This window comes from Pogona vitticeps, chromosome 1 (genome assembly GCF_051106095.1).
Source record: "Pogona vitticeps strain Pit_001003342236 chromosome 1, PviZW2.1, whole genome shotgun sequence".
Lineage (NCBI taxonomy): Eukaryota > Metazoa > Chordata > Lepidosauria > Squamata > Agamidae > Pogona > Pogona vitticeps.
Window position 1 is genome coordinate 278305971 of NC_135783.1, and position 14773 is coordinate 278320743.

General features: G+C 44.7%; 1 protein-coding gene across 1 annotated transcript; it reads left to right on the forward strand.

The window, feature by feature from the left end:
* Positions 1-3297: 3297 nt before the first annotated feature.
* Positions 3298-11898, forward strand: DBX1 (developing brain homeobox 1). The gene is made up of 4 exons (XM_072985889.2): positions 3298-3809; positions 4461-4562; positions 7013-7212; positions 10398-11898. The coding sequence occupies exons 1-4, from the start codon at positions 3380-3382 to the stop codon at positions 10770-10772; spliced, it is 1107 nt and encodes a 368-aa protein (XP_072841990.2). The 5' UTR covers positions 3298-3379; the 3' UTR covers positions 10773-11898.
* Positions 11899-14773: the final 2875 nt, after the last annotated feature.

The window sequence follows — 14773 nt, forward strand, 5'->3', positions numbered from 1 at the left end:
ACTCATCTGGAATAAGAGGCGCCATATACCTCCTGCGCCTTCTTATCCAGATCCTTAAGGAAGTTCCACATTTTGTTCAAAGAAACCTACATCGAAGTAGGTGGGTGGCGGAAGGAGCTGACCACTGCGATCCAGACATTGCAGTCGTCCTGCGCCATCACTGGAAAGCATCGAGAATCTTGGTCAAGTTCCAGCTTCCCTGAATATGCAGAAAGGGAAAGAAAAGGACAGGCCGGCCGGGTTGCCGGTCTGCGTCCGCCCTCCCTCATTTGAGTAAGGACTTGCTTTGCGCAACACAGTAAGTAGTCTGTTGCCCTGAGCTTGCAAACCAAGCATGCTTGGATCACGTCTGTCCCGGCGTTCAGTGGGACTCGGCCAACTACTCCTAGCAAAGTGGACAGCAGACGATCTGCCTGCTTTAGCCCTAGGTTCAAAGCACCGCTTTGGGGCGTGTTTGCTCGGAATTAAAGTTCCACTGGATTCCATGGGATTCCCACCACCAGCACCTAAGCAGAGCGCATAAAACTACAACTTTCTGTATCCGTTTCTCTGGAATCCAGGGGCTTTTAATTCGAAGTATTTAGGGAACTTGGAGAAAAATCAAAACTCGCATTTTCCCTTTGGTCCTGGCGGTTTGATGTCGGTTCCTCCCTTAGATGGTGGATTAGGATCCTTTTGGACCATGAAAGATCCACGACACACTTCGGGTGTCCTAGAAACCACTGGGGTAGAAAGTAATAAGAGAACAAATTCTGAACATTGGCAAGCCACGCTCTGTGGTGAAGCAGTTTTTTCGTGTCTTCTTCTAAACGCATATCCAAGAAGCAACTCTACAGAAGTTCATTTGCTAGAAGTCCAGGGCTTGCATTTGGGTTGGCAGGGAAAAAAAACACCAACCCCGCTCCAGATAGTGATTTGTTTCGGGGAGGGGGGGGGAGCGAAAGAGGCGAGAGGCTTGTCTCCACCATATTATTCCCTTGGCTAATTCCCCTTTCTCTCCAATAACTTTTTGATCTGAATCTAGTGAGAGTTGGAACAGACGTTTCATTCTCCCTTAATGTGATATAAATCGCAGATGCGCTGTCTCTTTCTCCTCTTCTCTCCGTCGCCTTCCTCCACCCACCCACCCCCCAACTTTGAATGGTTAAAGCATCGACATGGAGATCATGGGCACGCACCCATACACAAAGCCTCGGCCCCCTCCCCCCCACCCCTACCCCGGCGAAGAAAAACCATCGAAAGAAATAAAGCTGGTTAATAAGATTTTTTGGAAGGGAGTAAGTAAGCTTTGTGCTCCCAAGTAAAAAAGAAAAAAAAGGGGGGGGGCGTGAAACAGCTGAAGGTGACAGTCAGTTCATGCTTAATAGGATCACGGCGGCCGGCCTTCGGCTGCACGCTTCTCCTGGCGAAAGGTTCAACACCAAAGGGCCTGAATGGGGCGCTTCTAAAACATCAGACGTTTTAACACATCTGTTAGATTTCTGAGAGGGAAAGGGGTTTTGAAAAGCGTTCGCACAACAACACCCTCCCCAAATGCTTCTTCTACGTTTCTTGTTTCTTATTTACTCCCTCCTTTTTCTTCAATAGATTACTTTTTAAAACTGCTTTATTATATTTTCAACGAGGGGCAAGAGAAAGTAATCCCTCATTGCTCTGGGATTTTGTTTGGAAGGCCGCCTTCCCCCCCCCCCCGCCCCGTAGCGCTTCGAGAAACTCTGCCACGAAGCCGTTTTAAGAGCTAAGCCCCGCAACGTCGAGTGAATCGGCTTTGGATCGGCCCAGGCAGGGGAGTCGCAGGGCGCCGCGATCCTTCGCAGGCTGGACCAGAAATGGAGCCCTGGGGCATTCAATGCCCCCCCCCCTTAGATAGACGGGCACAGGACTGCACCTTTGGTGAGCTGCGTGCCTGCCTGTTTTAAGAGAAAACCCTTGACAGAAATCCGCACGATTCAGTGTCGTAACAAGACTTTCATTGAAGCCGATTTCTTGTGAACAGAATCCAGCGCATCTCGTACAAAACCGAAGGAACTCAAATTACTACACAGAGTGTTACAAAACAGTGTGTGTTTTTCTTCATAAGTAGGTTCCTGTTTTCAGGAATAATAGGATATGGTATGCAACACCATAAATTATGATGTAGTTTCCTTGGCTTTTTATTAAACATATTGTTCGCTGTTCAGCGTCCCCCAAAACTTGACATCTAGGTATGGAGAAAGATTCGTGGCTTGAGTCTTGATTGTAAACAGAGCCTCTGTTGATTCTGACCAAGTTTAAAAAATACTAAGAAATGATTACGAGTCAGTCTTTTGCACTGCCGAAGCAAACGTTAAACCTTGGCAATGGGAAATGTATTTCGAGATGCAATCGCTGTAGCAGCCACTTTGATGCTGATTTAGCCACCGGGAAAAAAAGCTGAGCAGCGAAGCCAAACCAAACTTCGAAGAAGAAAAAGAAGACACACTCCGTTCACCATCGGATCTGATTTCAAACCCTTTTTCATTCCTAGCAGCGATTTCGTTTCACGTCCCTTCATTTGTATTTCCCTTTCTTCTGCAAACTCTGGGATCGGTTTATATGAATATTTATTGATTTATTTCCTTAAACCCTAAACCCAGCGGGGGCGGAGTTTAAAAAAAGAAAGAAAGAAAGCAGGAGCAAATAAATTTAGTGCTTTTCTTGAAATAATTCCCCTTTATTTTTCCTTGGGAGGCGATACATCGTTGGAAACCTTTTTGGCGTGGGGGGGGGAGTTAAAGGGAGAATTAAAATAGGCATTTAATTAGCCGGCATGTGTGTGTGTGTATGCCTGCGTTGTTTCTGAACAAAACCCCGCTGGATCGCCTTCGGAGCGACGCCTTTTCCAAAAGAGGCGGTCAATATGCAAAAGTGATGACTACACTTTCTTTGTTGCGGGCCCATTGTGCTGGGGCTTGCTTATGAAGTCTAATCCAATCATAAATTGCACCCCCCCGACCAATGAGGGAGCCCCGCGCTCCAGATGAATGAAACTCAAGTGGAGCACCCCATTGTTGGAGCTGTCACTTTTGAAGGCGCTTGAGCGGCGCTGGCCACTATAAAACCCATCGCGCTGGGAGAAGGGGGTCAAAAGAAACCCAACCAGGCCGACTCACTCCTGGGTGGATCGCTACAGAAGAAGGTGGCTGAGCAAGCACATAAAAGGGGCGGGGGCGGGGAGCATTCCTACTTTTCTTTCGGGGAGGGGGGCAACCACCACCACCACCACCACCACCACCGACCCTCACCAGCTCCTCGCTAGGCGCGTCCTGGGACGCTGGTAAAGGTGCGCTGCCTGGCCCCTCTCTCTCTTTTTCCCCCTCCTTCCTTCCTTCCTTCCTTCCTTCTCTCGCTGGCTTATGCCATGATGTTCCCAAGCCTGATCGCGCCACCAGCGGTGTATCCGAGCCTCCTGCGGCCGACCCCCACCCTCACGTTGCCTCAATCGCTGCAATCCGCCTTTTCCAGCCACTCCAGCTTCTTGGTCGAAGACCTCATCCGGATCAGCCGGCCTGCCGCCGCCGCCAGCTACCTGCCCCGCAGCAGCGCCCCTCCGCCGCCCAGCATGTCTCCTTCCCCCATCCCCGGCGCCAGCCCCGCCAGGACTGACACGGCGGGACCGACCTCCTCCGAGATCGGGGCTGCCGCGACCGTCGCCGCCGCCGCCGCCTCCCCCGGAGCCCGGCGGGGCAGCTCCCCCTCCGCCGCGGGGCAGACCTCCGCCTCTTCCGGGAACGGCGCCGCCTTTCTGAAGTTCGGCGTCAACGCCATCCTGTCGTCCACTCCGAGGACAGGTAAGCGGCCACGTGCTTTGCCCGAGACGCTGCCGGTGGGTGGGGGTGGAGGTGGGGAGGCAGGGAGAGGCTCCCTCCGGGGTTGGACGTGGGTCGGTGGCCCGTTTCTGAAAGAAGACCCCCCCTCCTAGCCAACGAGCCCCCACCCCTCCGTCGGGTCCTTGCAAAGGATGCTCGTGAGTAGAAGGGTGGGGGGTGGAAGGCGTCTTGGTGGGCCGGAGGGGGGGGGTTTCTCCCGGCAAACCTCGGACTGCTTTCTCTACCTCTCCGAGATGAGCCTGTGAAGGGTTAGGATTGATTGCCTCTACACACCATACAGTACTTTGGGGAAAGAGAGGAAACGTGTGTGTGTTCATGGAGAATCTGGGAATATTACTTCTCTGGACTACAACTCCCAGAATCCGCCAGGCTCGTTGGATGCTGGAGGGACTCCGGGAGGGGTAGACCAACACATAAAGTTTTAAAGCTCTTCCAGGTCACACAGCTGGCCTAATCCTGCCAGTCATTATGGCCACGGAGTAGAGGATTAGGGGAGATGTAGCCCCCATCCAACCCACCCAACTGACTCAAACTCTTAAAAGTTTTTATGTGTGGGGCCAGGAAGATGGAGTCAGAAAAACACATTTTAATTCCTGTTTTTCTTTTCCCCAGAAACATCACAATCGCTGATCCAGAATGTGCTCCCTAAGACCTTCTCCTTCCCATACTTTGAAGGATCCTTTCAACCTTTTATCAGATCATCTTATTTTCCAGGTAGGTGCTGGGGTACTTCCCCCTTTCTCTCCTTACTTCCTTTTCCTCGTTTTTTTCATTCTGCCCCCCCGCCCCCCTCTCCTCCCTCATGTTGCACCTCCAGCCTTGCAGGCATAAAAAATAGGGTTCTGCTTCTCAACAGAATCAGGAGGTGCGGGAGGGGAGGGGGAATGGTCCTCGTCTTCAGTTCAGAGGTTGGATGGGGTACAACATTCAAGAATCAGTCGCGCCAATTTGATGCCCTATTTAGCACAAGCCAGGAGTGCTTGCCTTTTCCCTTCTCCGTTCTTCCCTCCCCCACCCAAGACACATGCATCCCGTCCCTTCCTTGCACTACAAATTGAATGCTTTCTCCCACCTCCTCTGCTCTACAAATTGGCCGGGATTGTTATGGTCCAAATGTGAGGCAATTCCTTCCTGACATAAAGAGAGATGCAGCTGGCCTCCTCCTCCTCCTCTTCTTCGAGGGCAGTGGCTTTCCCACAGAGTCACCGTGGTCTTTCCCTGGAGTGCCAACAAAAGTTTCAGCACCATGACCAATTTGGTCAGCTCCCTCCCGGTAGCCACACACACACCCCGCGCTGGCTTGGCTATACTGCTGATAGACACTTACCAGCCACGGGCTAATTTCCTATTAAGGGTCATTCGCTCTGCTGGCGTTTTCACAAGACCACATGGAGTGTTCTCTTGTTTGGGAACTTCAGTGTGGCCAAGCCAAGCAGCCCCCTTTTCCCTCTAAATCTTTCATTTTTAGCAAGATGCATATATCAGTTTCAGAGAGGACTTGGAAAGAGGTGGGTTTGTGGCAAACAAGTCTGGATAGAGTCGTGCCTTCTCACCCCAACTGGTCATCCATTTGTCCTGCTGTTTAAAAGTACTATAACACAACACACACTGCGTAATATTAAAACACAACATATTCGTCTGGAAATACTTCCAGTTGCCCTACTGCTTGTACCAAGTGAGAGTAGATCTGACTGGTAAGGAGATCATTAAGATTAAACCATTAAGTAAGATCCTTTCCTCCCTCTCCTACCCAGTTTTCTAATGAAATGGGGATATGAAAGACATAGGACTTCATACCTGAATTATGTTTATCCTAAGTTTTTCCTTAATCAAGATATATTACAAGACTGTTTGGGTGTGTACTTTTAAAATGTTCAGAGTGCTTATATACAGAAAAGGAGGGATATTGGATAGCTGTGATAGGCTTCACACTGTGTTGTAAACCTCTGCTGTTGTTAAATGGATCTTAAAATTGTTAAGAAGAGTACATTCCAGATAATGGAATATTACATCTTAGTTTTGGAGATGAGGATGAAGTTACAGTTAGGAGGAACAACTTTCAAAAATATCACCTCACCAAGAGGCTCCAGAAGCCAAGCGCTCCTCCATTCATTCTCTTGATAAAGGAATTTGCTTCCTTTCTCTGGCATTTCAATGGCCCAACAAAAACAACTTGAGCCTTATATATAGCTTTTCATGTCCATTTAATGAAAATGATTTGGGGAAAGAGAAGGCTGTGTCATCAGTATTCTCTCCAAGGAGCTTGGCATGCAGTTGTGTTTAGTTTGAAAGTGTAAATCTCTTTTGTTCCAATAATATATGGCTTTAGCTGCTTGTCCTCAGTCTTTTTCTGTTAGTTCATTACTACACAATTACCATTCACGCTTCATTAGAATCTCTGTTTCTCTTTGGGAGTTTTTCTTTCCGCTTAAAGGCGAAACTCTGCCCTTTTTATCATACCAATCCCTGTTGGGAACCAGTCAATGTGCTAATTAGCTGTTACTTTTCATGTCTTCAGAGTGAATTCTGCAAGTTTTGTAAGGAAGGAGGAGGAGGGGGAAGAAAAATTCATATATTAAAAAGATGAATGCTGACTGATCAAAACTTGCATCTGAAAGAGGACCTTTTTTGTTCCAGACAGAAAAGTCCCTTATTTTAATCAGGAATATAAGAAAGTGAGCATGAAAATCTTGGGGAAAAAAATAAATAACTTGTAGAAGGGAGAGCTTAAAGAAAACAGCACCAATTCTATCTTTCTGGCTTTTTCTTTTCAAGTTCCTGTTCTTTCACTTCATAACAAAACAGAGTAGCTATAAATATATTCAATTGATGTGTATAATCTAGTTATCATTTTTTGAAAAGAACAGCCAAGTTAAGCGTAAACGCCTTTTCATGAATTAAAAGTTTTATAGGTGGTCGTCTGCTGGACTCAGATAACGGTACAGAAAGAAAAGAGAGGAGAATGGGAGAGAAAGAAGAAGAAGAAGAAAAATCTAAGCTAATGGCAAAACCTGCAGGCCTGCAAATCAAAGGCAGATTTGCAATTGATGGCAATAGGATATGGATGCCGTCTTTTGGAACCTGAAAGCTCTTGCTGCCAAGACTTCCCCCCCCCCCCACATCCTGTTACAGCTGATCATGTTTATTCTTCCTCTTTCCCACAGCTTCTTCAGTGGTTCCTATTCCGGGCACATTCTCTTGGCCTCTGGCTGCCCGAGGGAAACCACGCCGGGGAATGCTTCGCAGGGCAGTCTTCTCAGACGTGCAGCGCAAAGCGCTGGAGAAAATGTTTCAGAAGCAGAAATACATCAGCAAACCGGACAGAAAGAAGCTGGCAGCCAAGCTAGGCCTGAAAGACTCCCAGGTAATCGCCGTCCTACACAATGTTGGGGAATATGAAATGGAGTTTGGGGAGGATGGGTCAGAGAAAATGGGACATTTGACTTTTCTTTCCTAGATGCAACAAAGGTATCTTCAGTGTTTCCTAAATGGACCTTTGTCCTCAGCCTAGTTAAATCAGTACACTTCAGGTTAAAGACAAGCCTCTAAACAGCTTGGGTCTAAAAGACCGCATCTCCCCTATGAGCCTTCCCAGGTTTTAAGATAAGCAGAGGAGGCCTTTCTCTTGGTCCCAACACCCACACAGATGTGTTTGGGTTGCTGCTCCCAGACTCTGGAATTCTCTCCCACGGGAAGCCAGGCTGGCCCCATCTTTGCCGTCCTTCTACAAACAGGCAAAGACCTTTCTCTTCAGGCAGGCTTGTCTTTAGTGACTAGCTATCTGAACAGATTGTTGTGTTCTGTTGCTTTTGTGTGTGTTCTTAGTATTGATTTTAATTATCATTTTAAATACAATGCTTGTTTAATTTTTTTTTTAAATGTTTGTATACTTACTGTTAATACATCCTTTTAACGATGTAAGCCGCCTTGGGTCATTTTAAGGAGGAAGATGGGGTAAAAATATTTCAAATAAAATAAAAATGTGTTATAATTAATATAAATGATACTAAATCCCTTACTAAAAGTAGTAGAGTTGGCATCCACATTCTGATACTGTTTTGTAGAAAACAAGGCCTGTTCATTTCACTGGAATATATTTCCAAATAAAAACATCATCCTGCACACACTGAACTTACCAGCACTCACTTCCAAGATAAAGTGGTCAAGAAGAACATTTTTGTGCCTTTCTCTCCTTTAAAAAAAATTAATGGAACCTGTGTCTTAACATTAGGGAATAGGCTAAGAGCAGCCCTTGGAAAAATTAGGTTTTTTGGACAATATTTAGAATTGTAAAGTCAATGTGACATTTTCCAAGTCTTGCTGCAGATCCAGTTCTTAGCAACCAACGTCCATCTGGCATCCGGTTTTGTGACATGTGGTCCTCATGGCAAATGCTTTCTTTTAGGTGTTCATCTTTTGTGGACTTCACCATCAAGAGCATATGCATTGGTGCCCAGGGAGCCGCCTAGAGTGGTCGTATTGCCCAGATAGGCGGGGTATAAATAGAATGAATCAATAAATCAATAAATCTATTGCACCATTGTGAAAATCTCATAAATATAGGTGTGTGGTGAAAGCCATCTGCTAAACAACTGTGTAAGTCCAGGTAGTCACTGCAGTTTTCAGATAGTGGGATTCAAAGTCGTAGCTGCACAGTCTGTGGGTCCTAAATTGGCCTTCAGCATCACAAGAATTTATGAATTAGTTCCCCATGAAATTAGTGATTTACGTCGATGCAAAGGAACATCTCTGTACACATCAAGTCTTTTCGCTGTCAAGAGCAAAACATGCATTGGTGCACAGGGAGCTGTCCTATACTGAGCCAGCCATAGTCCATCTAGCTCAGTATTGTCAACACTGACTAGCAGCAAGAGCTCTCCAGTGTTACAGTGTGGAATTTCTCTAGCATTATCTCGAGATGCTGGGGAATGAACCTGAACCCTTTGGCATGCAAGGTATGTGCTTTGTCCCTGTGATATGCAGTAGCTGGTTCCCTAATATGCACACATATATATATATTAGGTTCCCTAATATGCACACACACACACACACACACACACACACACACACACACACACACACACACACACATATATATATATATATATATATATATATATATATATATATATATATATATATATACACACACACACACATCCCCCTTGTAGATCAAGTGCGAACATGGATATGAGGTTATTTTTTTCGGTGGAAGCAAAGACCCTGGCTCAGCATAAGTGACTTGTTTGTCAGGCCACACAGGTGCGACCCACAGGCTACAACTTTTAATCCTATTTGGAACCTGCTCAATGTGACAGAGCAAAGTAAAGAGTGCTGCTTATATACCACCCCATAGTGCTTAAAGCCATCACTGGGTGGTTAACAGTTTAATTTTGCAGGCTACCTATTCCCCACCCACTCCACTCAGTTAACCAACCTCAGAAGGCTGGAAGGCTGAGAGAACCTTGAGCTGGCCACCTGGGACTGAACCCCAAGTTGTGAGCAGAGTTTTGAGTGCAGTACTGCAGTTTAGCCACTATATCACAAGGCTCCTGATAACTCTATCTTTTACAATCCTCTTTATTTTAACAAGATCTAAGCATGATGTATGTTGGAGGCCTCAGAGAGTTTGAAATGAGTGTCTTAATCTCATTCAGTCATGTTTACATATTTTTAAAATGTTAAAGCATTTATGTCCTGCCTTCTGATGCAAAAGCATCATTCAGGGTGGTTTATGTCCTGCAATGTAGTTTATCTCTCCCAATTTCTCATTTTATTTTTTTAAAAATTATTTAAAATATTTTTATCCCATCTTTCTCTGTAAAAAGAATCCAAGGCAGCTTTAGAACGCTTACACTTGCTGCCTTCAAACCAGTTGAGTAAACTTGGAAATCTCTAACAGATTTCTGCAAGTCTTCATTTGTGGCTTTATCCTAAATGCATATTTTTATTTCAAGTCACTGTGCCACCTGCTTCCTTGGATGCATGGAAGAATGCATGCATATGATGTTGGGATACAGTTCATGAAAATGTAGGGCAGATAACAAATAAACCCAATTGCTAATCTTGTCTAGAAAAGTCCCATTGAACTGGTGGGATATAGACTAGTGTTGATCTTTTGATTCAACAGATTTACTCTAGCTGGGAAGAGCAATTCTTTTCAGGCCTTAGTTTTTAAGGGGCTGCAAGAGTCTTCGTCTGTCAAAACAGAAACAGCCAACACAACTGTCCCATCTTTGATATGTGTTAATGTGAAGATTAACACCACTTCTAATACACAATGTCAGTGGTTTCACAGCCAGCATATCCCCAGATGTTGTTAGTCCTAATTCCCAGATGTTGCAGCCGTCAATGGCTCATTATGAAGGATTCTGGGACTTGTAGTCCAGCAATATCAGGGGATCTGCAGGTTGAAAACCAGTGTGTAATGAGCTTTGAGAAGTCATGGGATGTGGTTCTGCCCTGAGTGGGTACTTCTAGGTTAATGTCGGTCATTAACCTACTTCAGCCTTGATCAATCTTTTTGATTCCTTTTTAAAAAAAATCTAGGTCAAAATCTGGTTCCAGAACAGAAGGATGAAGTGGAGGAACTCCAAAGAAAGAGAGCTCCTGTCATCTGGTGGATGCCGGGAACAAACTTTACCCACCAAGTTCAACCCTCACCCTGATCTCAGTGATGTCGGCAAGAAGGGCTCTGGAGAAGAGGACGAGGAAGCGAGCTCCCCGCTCTGCCCAGCCAACCCCAGGCATCCTTTAAACTATCATCAGGCTCTCGAACACCCACACCTGAGGGACAGGTTGGACTCCCAGATGCTCCCTTCTCCCACCCATTCCAGCAGTCCCAGCAAACCTTCAGACTTCTCAGATTCAGAGGAAGAGGAGGAGGAGGGTGAGGAAGATGAAGAAGAGATCACTGTCTCATAGAGACGTTTCTTCTTGCCATCACACAAAAAGGAGGACATTGCAAAGATGTAAATAAAATTAAGGGCTATCTAATTGAAGAGAGGTGTCCTTCCACATCCACATGGCTCACACAGAACATGTACTGATGATCACTTGTCCACACGGCTTCTATATGCCGCATGCTTACCCTAATTCAGAAGCCTTGCCTTGTCATCTCCTTTTGTGGTTGTTGACCAACCAGCTAGTCAAGCACTTTTGAACTGGAGCATACAGATTGAAACCCCCCTTAAAAAAAAAAAAAAACAATCCTATTATTAAATCCACAGTAATTTAGAAGTAGAATAACTAGGCCTATTCAACTTTGATTAACCCACAGCAATGCCAGACGTAATAATTTCTCTGAATGACTTTTGTGATCAACTGTATGTTGCCGAAAACCCGACTTGGATGAGATGCTGAAGCTACATCCACAAAATCTGTGTGCTTGTCAATATCCTGAGCCCCATCAGTCACATGAAGGGTGGTAATGCAGGACATAATATTCCTAGTGTAAAAGAATGGGAATTTATAGCTCATAATGTGTTTGCTAGGTGTGGGCATAATGTACTCAAACTGGGGCCCCAGTATTTTGTGACCATCCACTCACCCACCAAAAAACTGTCTTTGCCTTGACTGCTTAATGTGTATTTATGAATTACACAGACATCATACGCTTTGTTTCACAAACAACATTTTTGTTTGTCCCCAGCTCTTTTGCCATCTTTTTGGCTACTGACAGGGTCATTGAGGACATTAGGAAAGTGGACTCTCCTCTTTGATTTTTGAATGAACTTTGCTGTCTTTGTGCAGCTTATATAAACTGTACACTATTTTGTACACTTACACTGTATGGCTATTTTATACCAAGGCTATTGTGAGTATATAGATGGACAAAATACTTTGGTTGAGATTTTATGTGTATGTTTATGGTTGGGTGTGCTTTTCATTTTGTTTGTGTTTTTCTCACTCAAAGAGAAGCTTAGCTTTTAATGGTGTAACTTATAAAACATTGTCTATTTTATACTCTTACTGTGTACAGATTTTAAATATGTATATATAACAAATGAAGCAGATGCCAAATTAAAAACAAAGTGTGTGATACTATGAATGTTTATTGACTTTGCATGTTCATTTTGTGCATTCGTGCCATGTGTTAATTATCATAGTCTGGTAAAAGTGAAGAACTTGCTCTAAGGTGATTTGGACAGTGATGCCACATATTATTTTTTGAAAGCAACTTCTGTTAAAATCTGCCCAGCTTAAAAGTCCTCAATTCTGTCAAAGCCCTGCAAAGGTATGCTACTTCATTTCCTATAAGATGTATGTGCAGCATGTGTCAAGCAGAGTACAGAGGCAGGGTGGAGGGAAATGTTTTGAGATTCACAACACAATATACACATGGCCCGTTAAGTCCCTACCAGGTCAGTAAAGCTGTAAAGCCTTTAGGGGTTTAAAAGGACCTAGCACTGACAACTTCCCCTGTTGCTTATGATAATCAATACAGCCTGCAGATGGAGCCTCACCAAATCTCTTACTTTTTCTGTATTCCCAGTTTATGTAGATGCTGTTTCGTAGATCTCTGGCTGACTTGCAATAGATCGACAGTGGTTTCTTACTGTGATTCCCAAAAAGGGTAGCCACAGATCTTGTAAGGTGGAAGAAGTGCTCTTCGGATACCATTGTCTTGAGGAGGGAACCCTTGAGTCCTATAAGCCTTCCTGCAATCAGAGTTGACAGGCAGTGGCCCCATGATAGATACAACTGCTTGTTCTATGAATAATATACCCAGGAGGGGTTCTTTGTCTCTTGTTTTCCCTCCCCCTCCCCGCTAACAGGACCACAATCGTTGTACCACCTTGTATAGCTTGCACAATGTACACAATTGTGTATATGAATGTGTTTAAATGGCTTGTGCAAAAGGGTAAAGAAACACACAACTTGCAACCGAGACTCACATTATTGCTAAATACTTACTCTCTCTCTCTCTCTCTCTCTCTCTCTCTCTCTCTCTCTCTCTCTCTCTCTCTCTCTGTGTGTGTGTGTGTGTGTGTGTGTGTGTGTGTGTGTGTGTGTGTGTGTCTTTTAAGATAGCTTTCAGGCTAGCCCATGGCTACACAGCCACTTTTGTTGGAAAGAATAAAGAAAGAAAATTATGCATAGAGGAATGATCAGTTTGGTCTAACACAGTAACAATGGGGAAACTGAAGAGAGAGCAAAACTGAGGTGCCTGTGTCATGTGCTTAATGGCTGTGATGTCAGTGGACATGGCCCTGTCCTCCATCCCACATGTGGCATCTTACTATTTCTGGTTGGCAGTGTGCAGGTAAAGCCTGTTAACTCAAAATTGGCCCTCCCAGCACCATGATACAGTGGTGCCTCGCTAGACGATGATCATCCATTCCATTGTTTAGCGAAATCATTGTCTAGCAAAAAGCATTTCCCCATTGGAATGCATTGAAACCTGTTTAATGCGTTCCAATGGGGAAGAATCGTCGTTGTCTAGCAAAGATCGACCATAGGAAAGCCGCTTTGCGAACCGCCGATCAGCTGTTTAAATAGCTGTCTTGCAAAGCTTAGATCTCGAAAACACCCGTTTTGCGAGTGCGGAGGGAGCTGTCAAAATCGTCTAGTGAAAATTGGTTTGCGAAGCAGGAACCAAACATTGTCCAGAGAAATTCTCCCATAGGAATCACTGTTTTGCGAATCGCTATAGCGATCGCAAAAAGGCAGTGTCTAGCGAAAAAACTGTCATGCGGGTTAACTGTCTAGCGAGGCACCACTGTACTAGAATAGTATGTGTGAACTTTTCTCACCAGTAGTAGAAGCATTCCCACACCGTTTATTCTTTTCATCCGCCTTTGATCAAGTGTCATAGCTTGGTTTATTTTGTTTGTTTTAATGGCCCTCTACCTTGGAAATGGGCTACTTGTGGCTTTTTATTGAGGGACAAGTATAGGAAATGGCAACACTGGCTTGTCACTCCTCTGGAGTACATAACCATGACCACCTTTTTGATAAGGCTCTACATAGGTTCTTATTGCAGGGCAATAAGAAGTGGCAACAGCCTTGGTCATCAGTGACATGTTTAAAAGTAGGCCACATGGCACCATGTGTTGAGGTTGTTCTGTGTAGAAATAGATGGTCACCAAAAATTGGTCTTTTTCACAATCTTATTGAAAGACTGTGTGACTCGCACCTAATAATGTGGCAGATAATGCCATGATGGGTTTGGAGATGGTTGGGATGATCTTTTGGTGGTCCCTTATAAATCAAGGGTCCCTGCAAAAACATGCAGAAATTCTGCCAGCCCTTCGACTCTTGAGTCTATGATTTGGCAAAGCTAAGCCTCTTAAAATTCTGTCACTAGACCACAGATGGCTGCCAATCTTCTGATTATGTCCCCCCCCCCCAAGTAGGAGCTGATGTGGCAAAAAGGCAGAAATGACACATCTTTCTTGCCTTCCAAAGAATTCCAGGAAGATGGGGGAAGGGGTGATTACTTTGGAAACTATCACAACCCTAACCCTTTCAGGGCAGGTTCTACTACCAGAGTAGGATGGTTCTGTAGAACCAAAGTGGGAAGACATGGAAAAGTGTCTGGGGGAAATATCTTTCCATCTAGCCTTCATTAACTCTTTTGTTTAGTTCTTACCTAAAATTTAATGCTTCATTTTATGTATACCGTTGTTTGTTTAATTTCTTTGTATGTGACATTTAAATCCAGGCATTTTCCCAATGAGCTTAAAATTGCATATGACTTAGGCAAAACAAACGGGGTTCTTTGGCAACATACAGTAGAATTACATAGAAGCAGTATGGTGCAGTAGCTGGAGTGTTTAGCTAATAGACCTGGATTAAAGTCAGTAGGTGTTCCACAAAGACATTCTGGGAATAAAGTAGGGAACAGGTTGAGGGACAACCTAGCTTCCTGAGGGGAACATTCTGTAACCTGGGAGCAACCAAGGGAAAAGCCACATTTTGCA

Excerpts from the sequence above, each read along its gene's own strand:
- DBX1 (XM_072985889.2), top strand. The coding sequence starts at position 3,380 with ATGATGTTCCCAAGCCTGATCGCGCCACCAGCGGTGTATCCGAGCCTC. Across the intron at positions 4,563-7,012 it reads CAGATCATCTTATTTTCCAG|CTTCTTCAGTGGTTCCTATT; the intron begins GTAGGTGCTGGG and ends TCTTTCCCACAG. Across the intron at positions 7,213-10,397 it reads TAGGCCTGAAAGACTCCCAG|GTCAAAATCTGGTTCCAGAA; the intron begins GTAATCGCCGTC and ends AAAAAAATCTAG.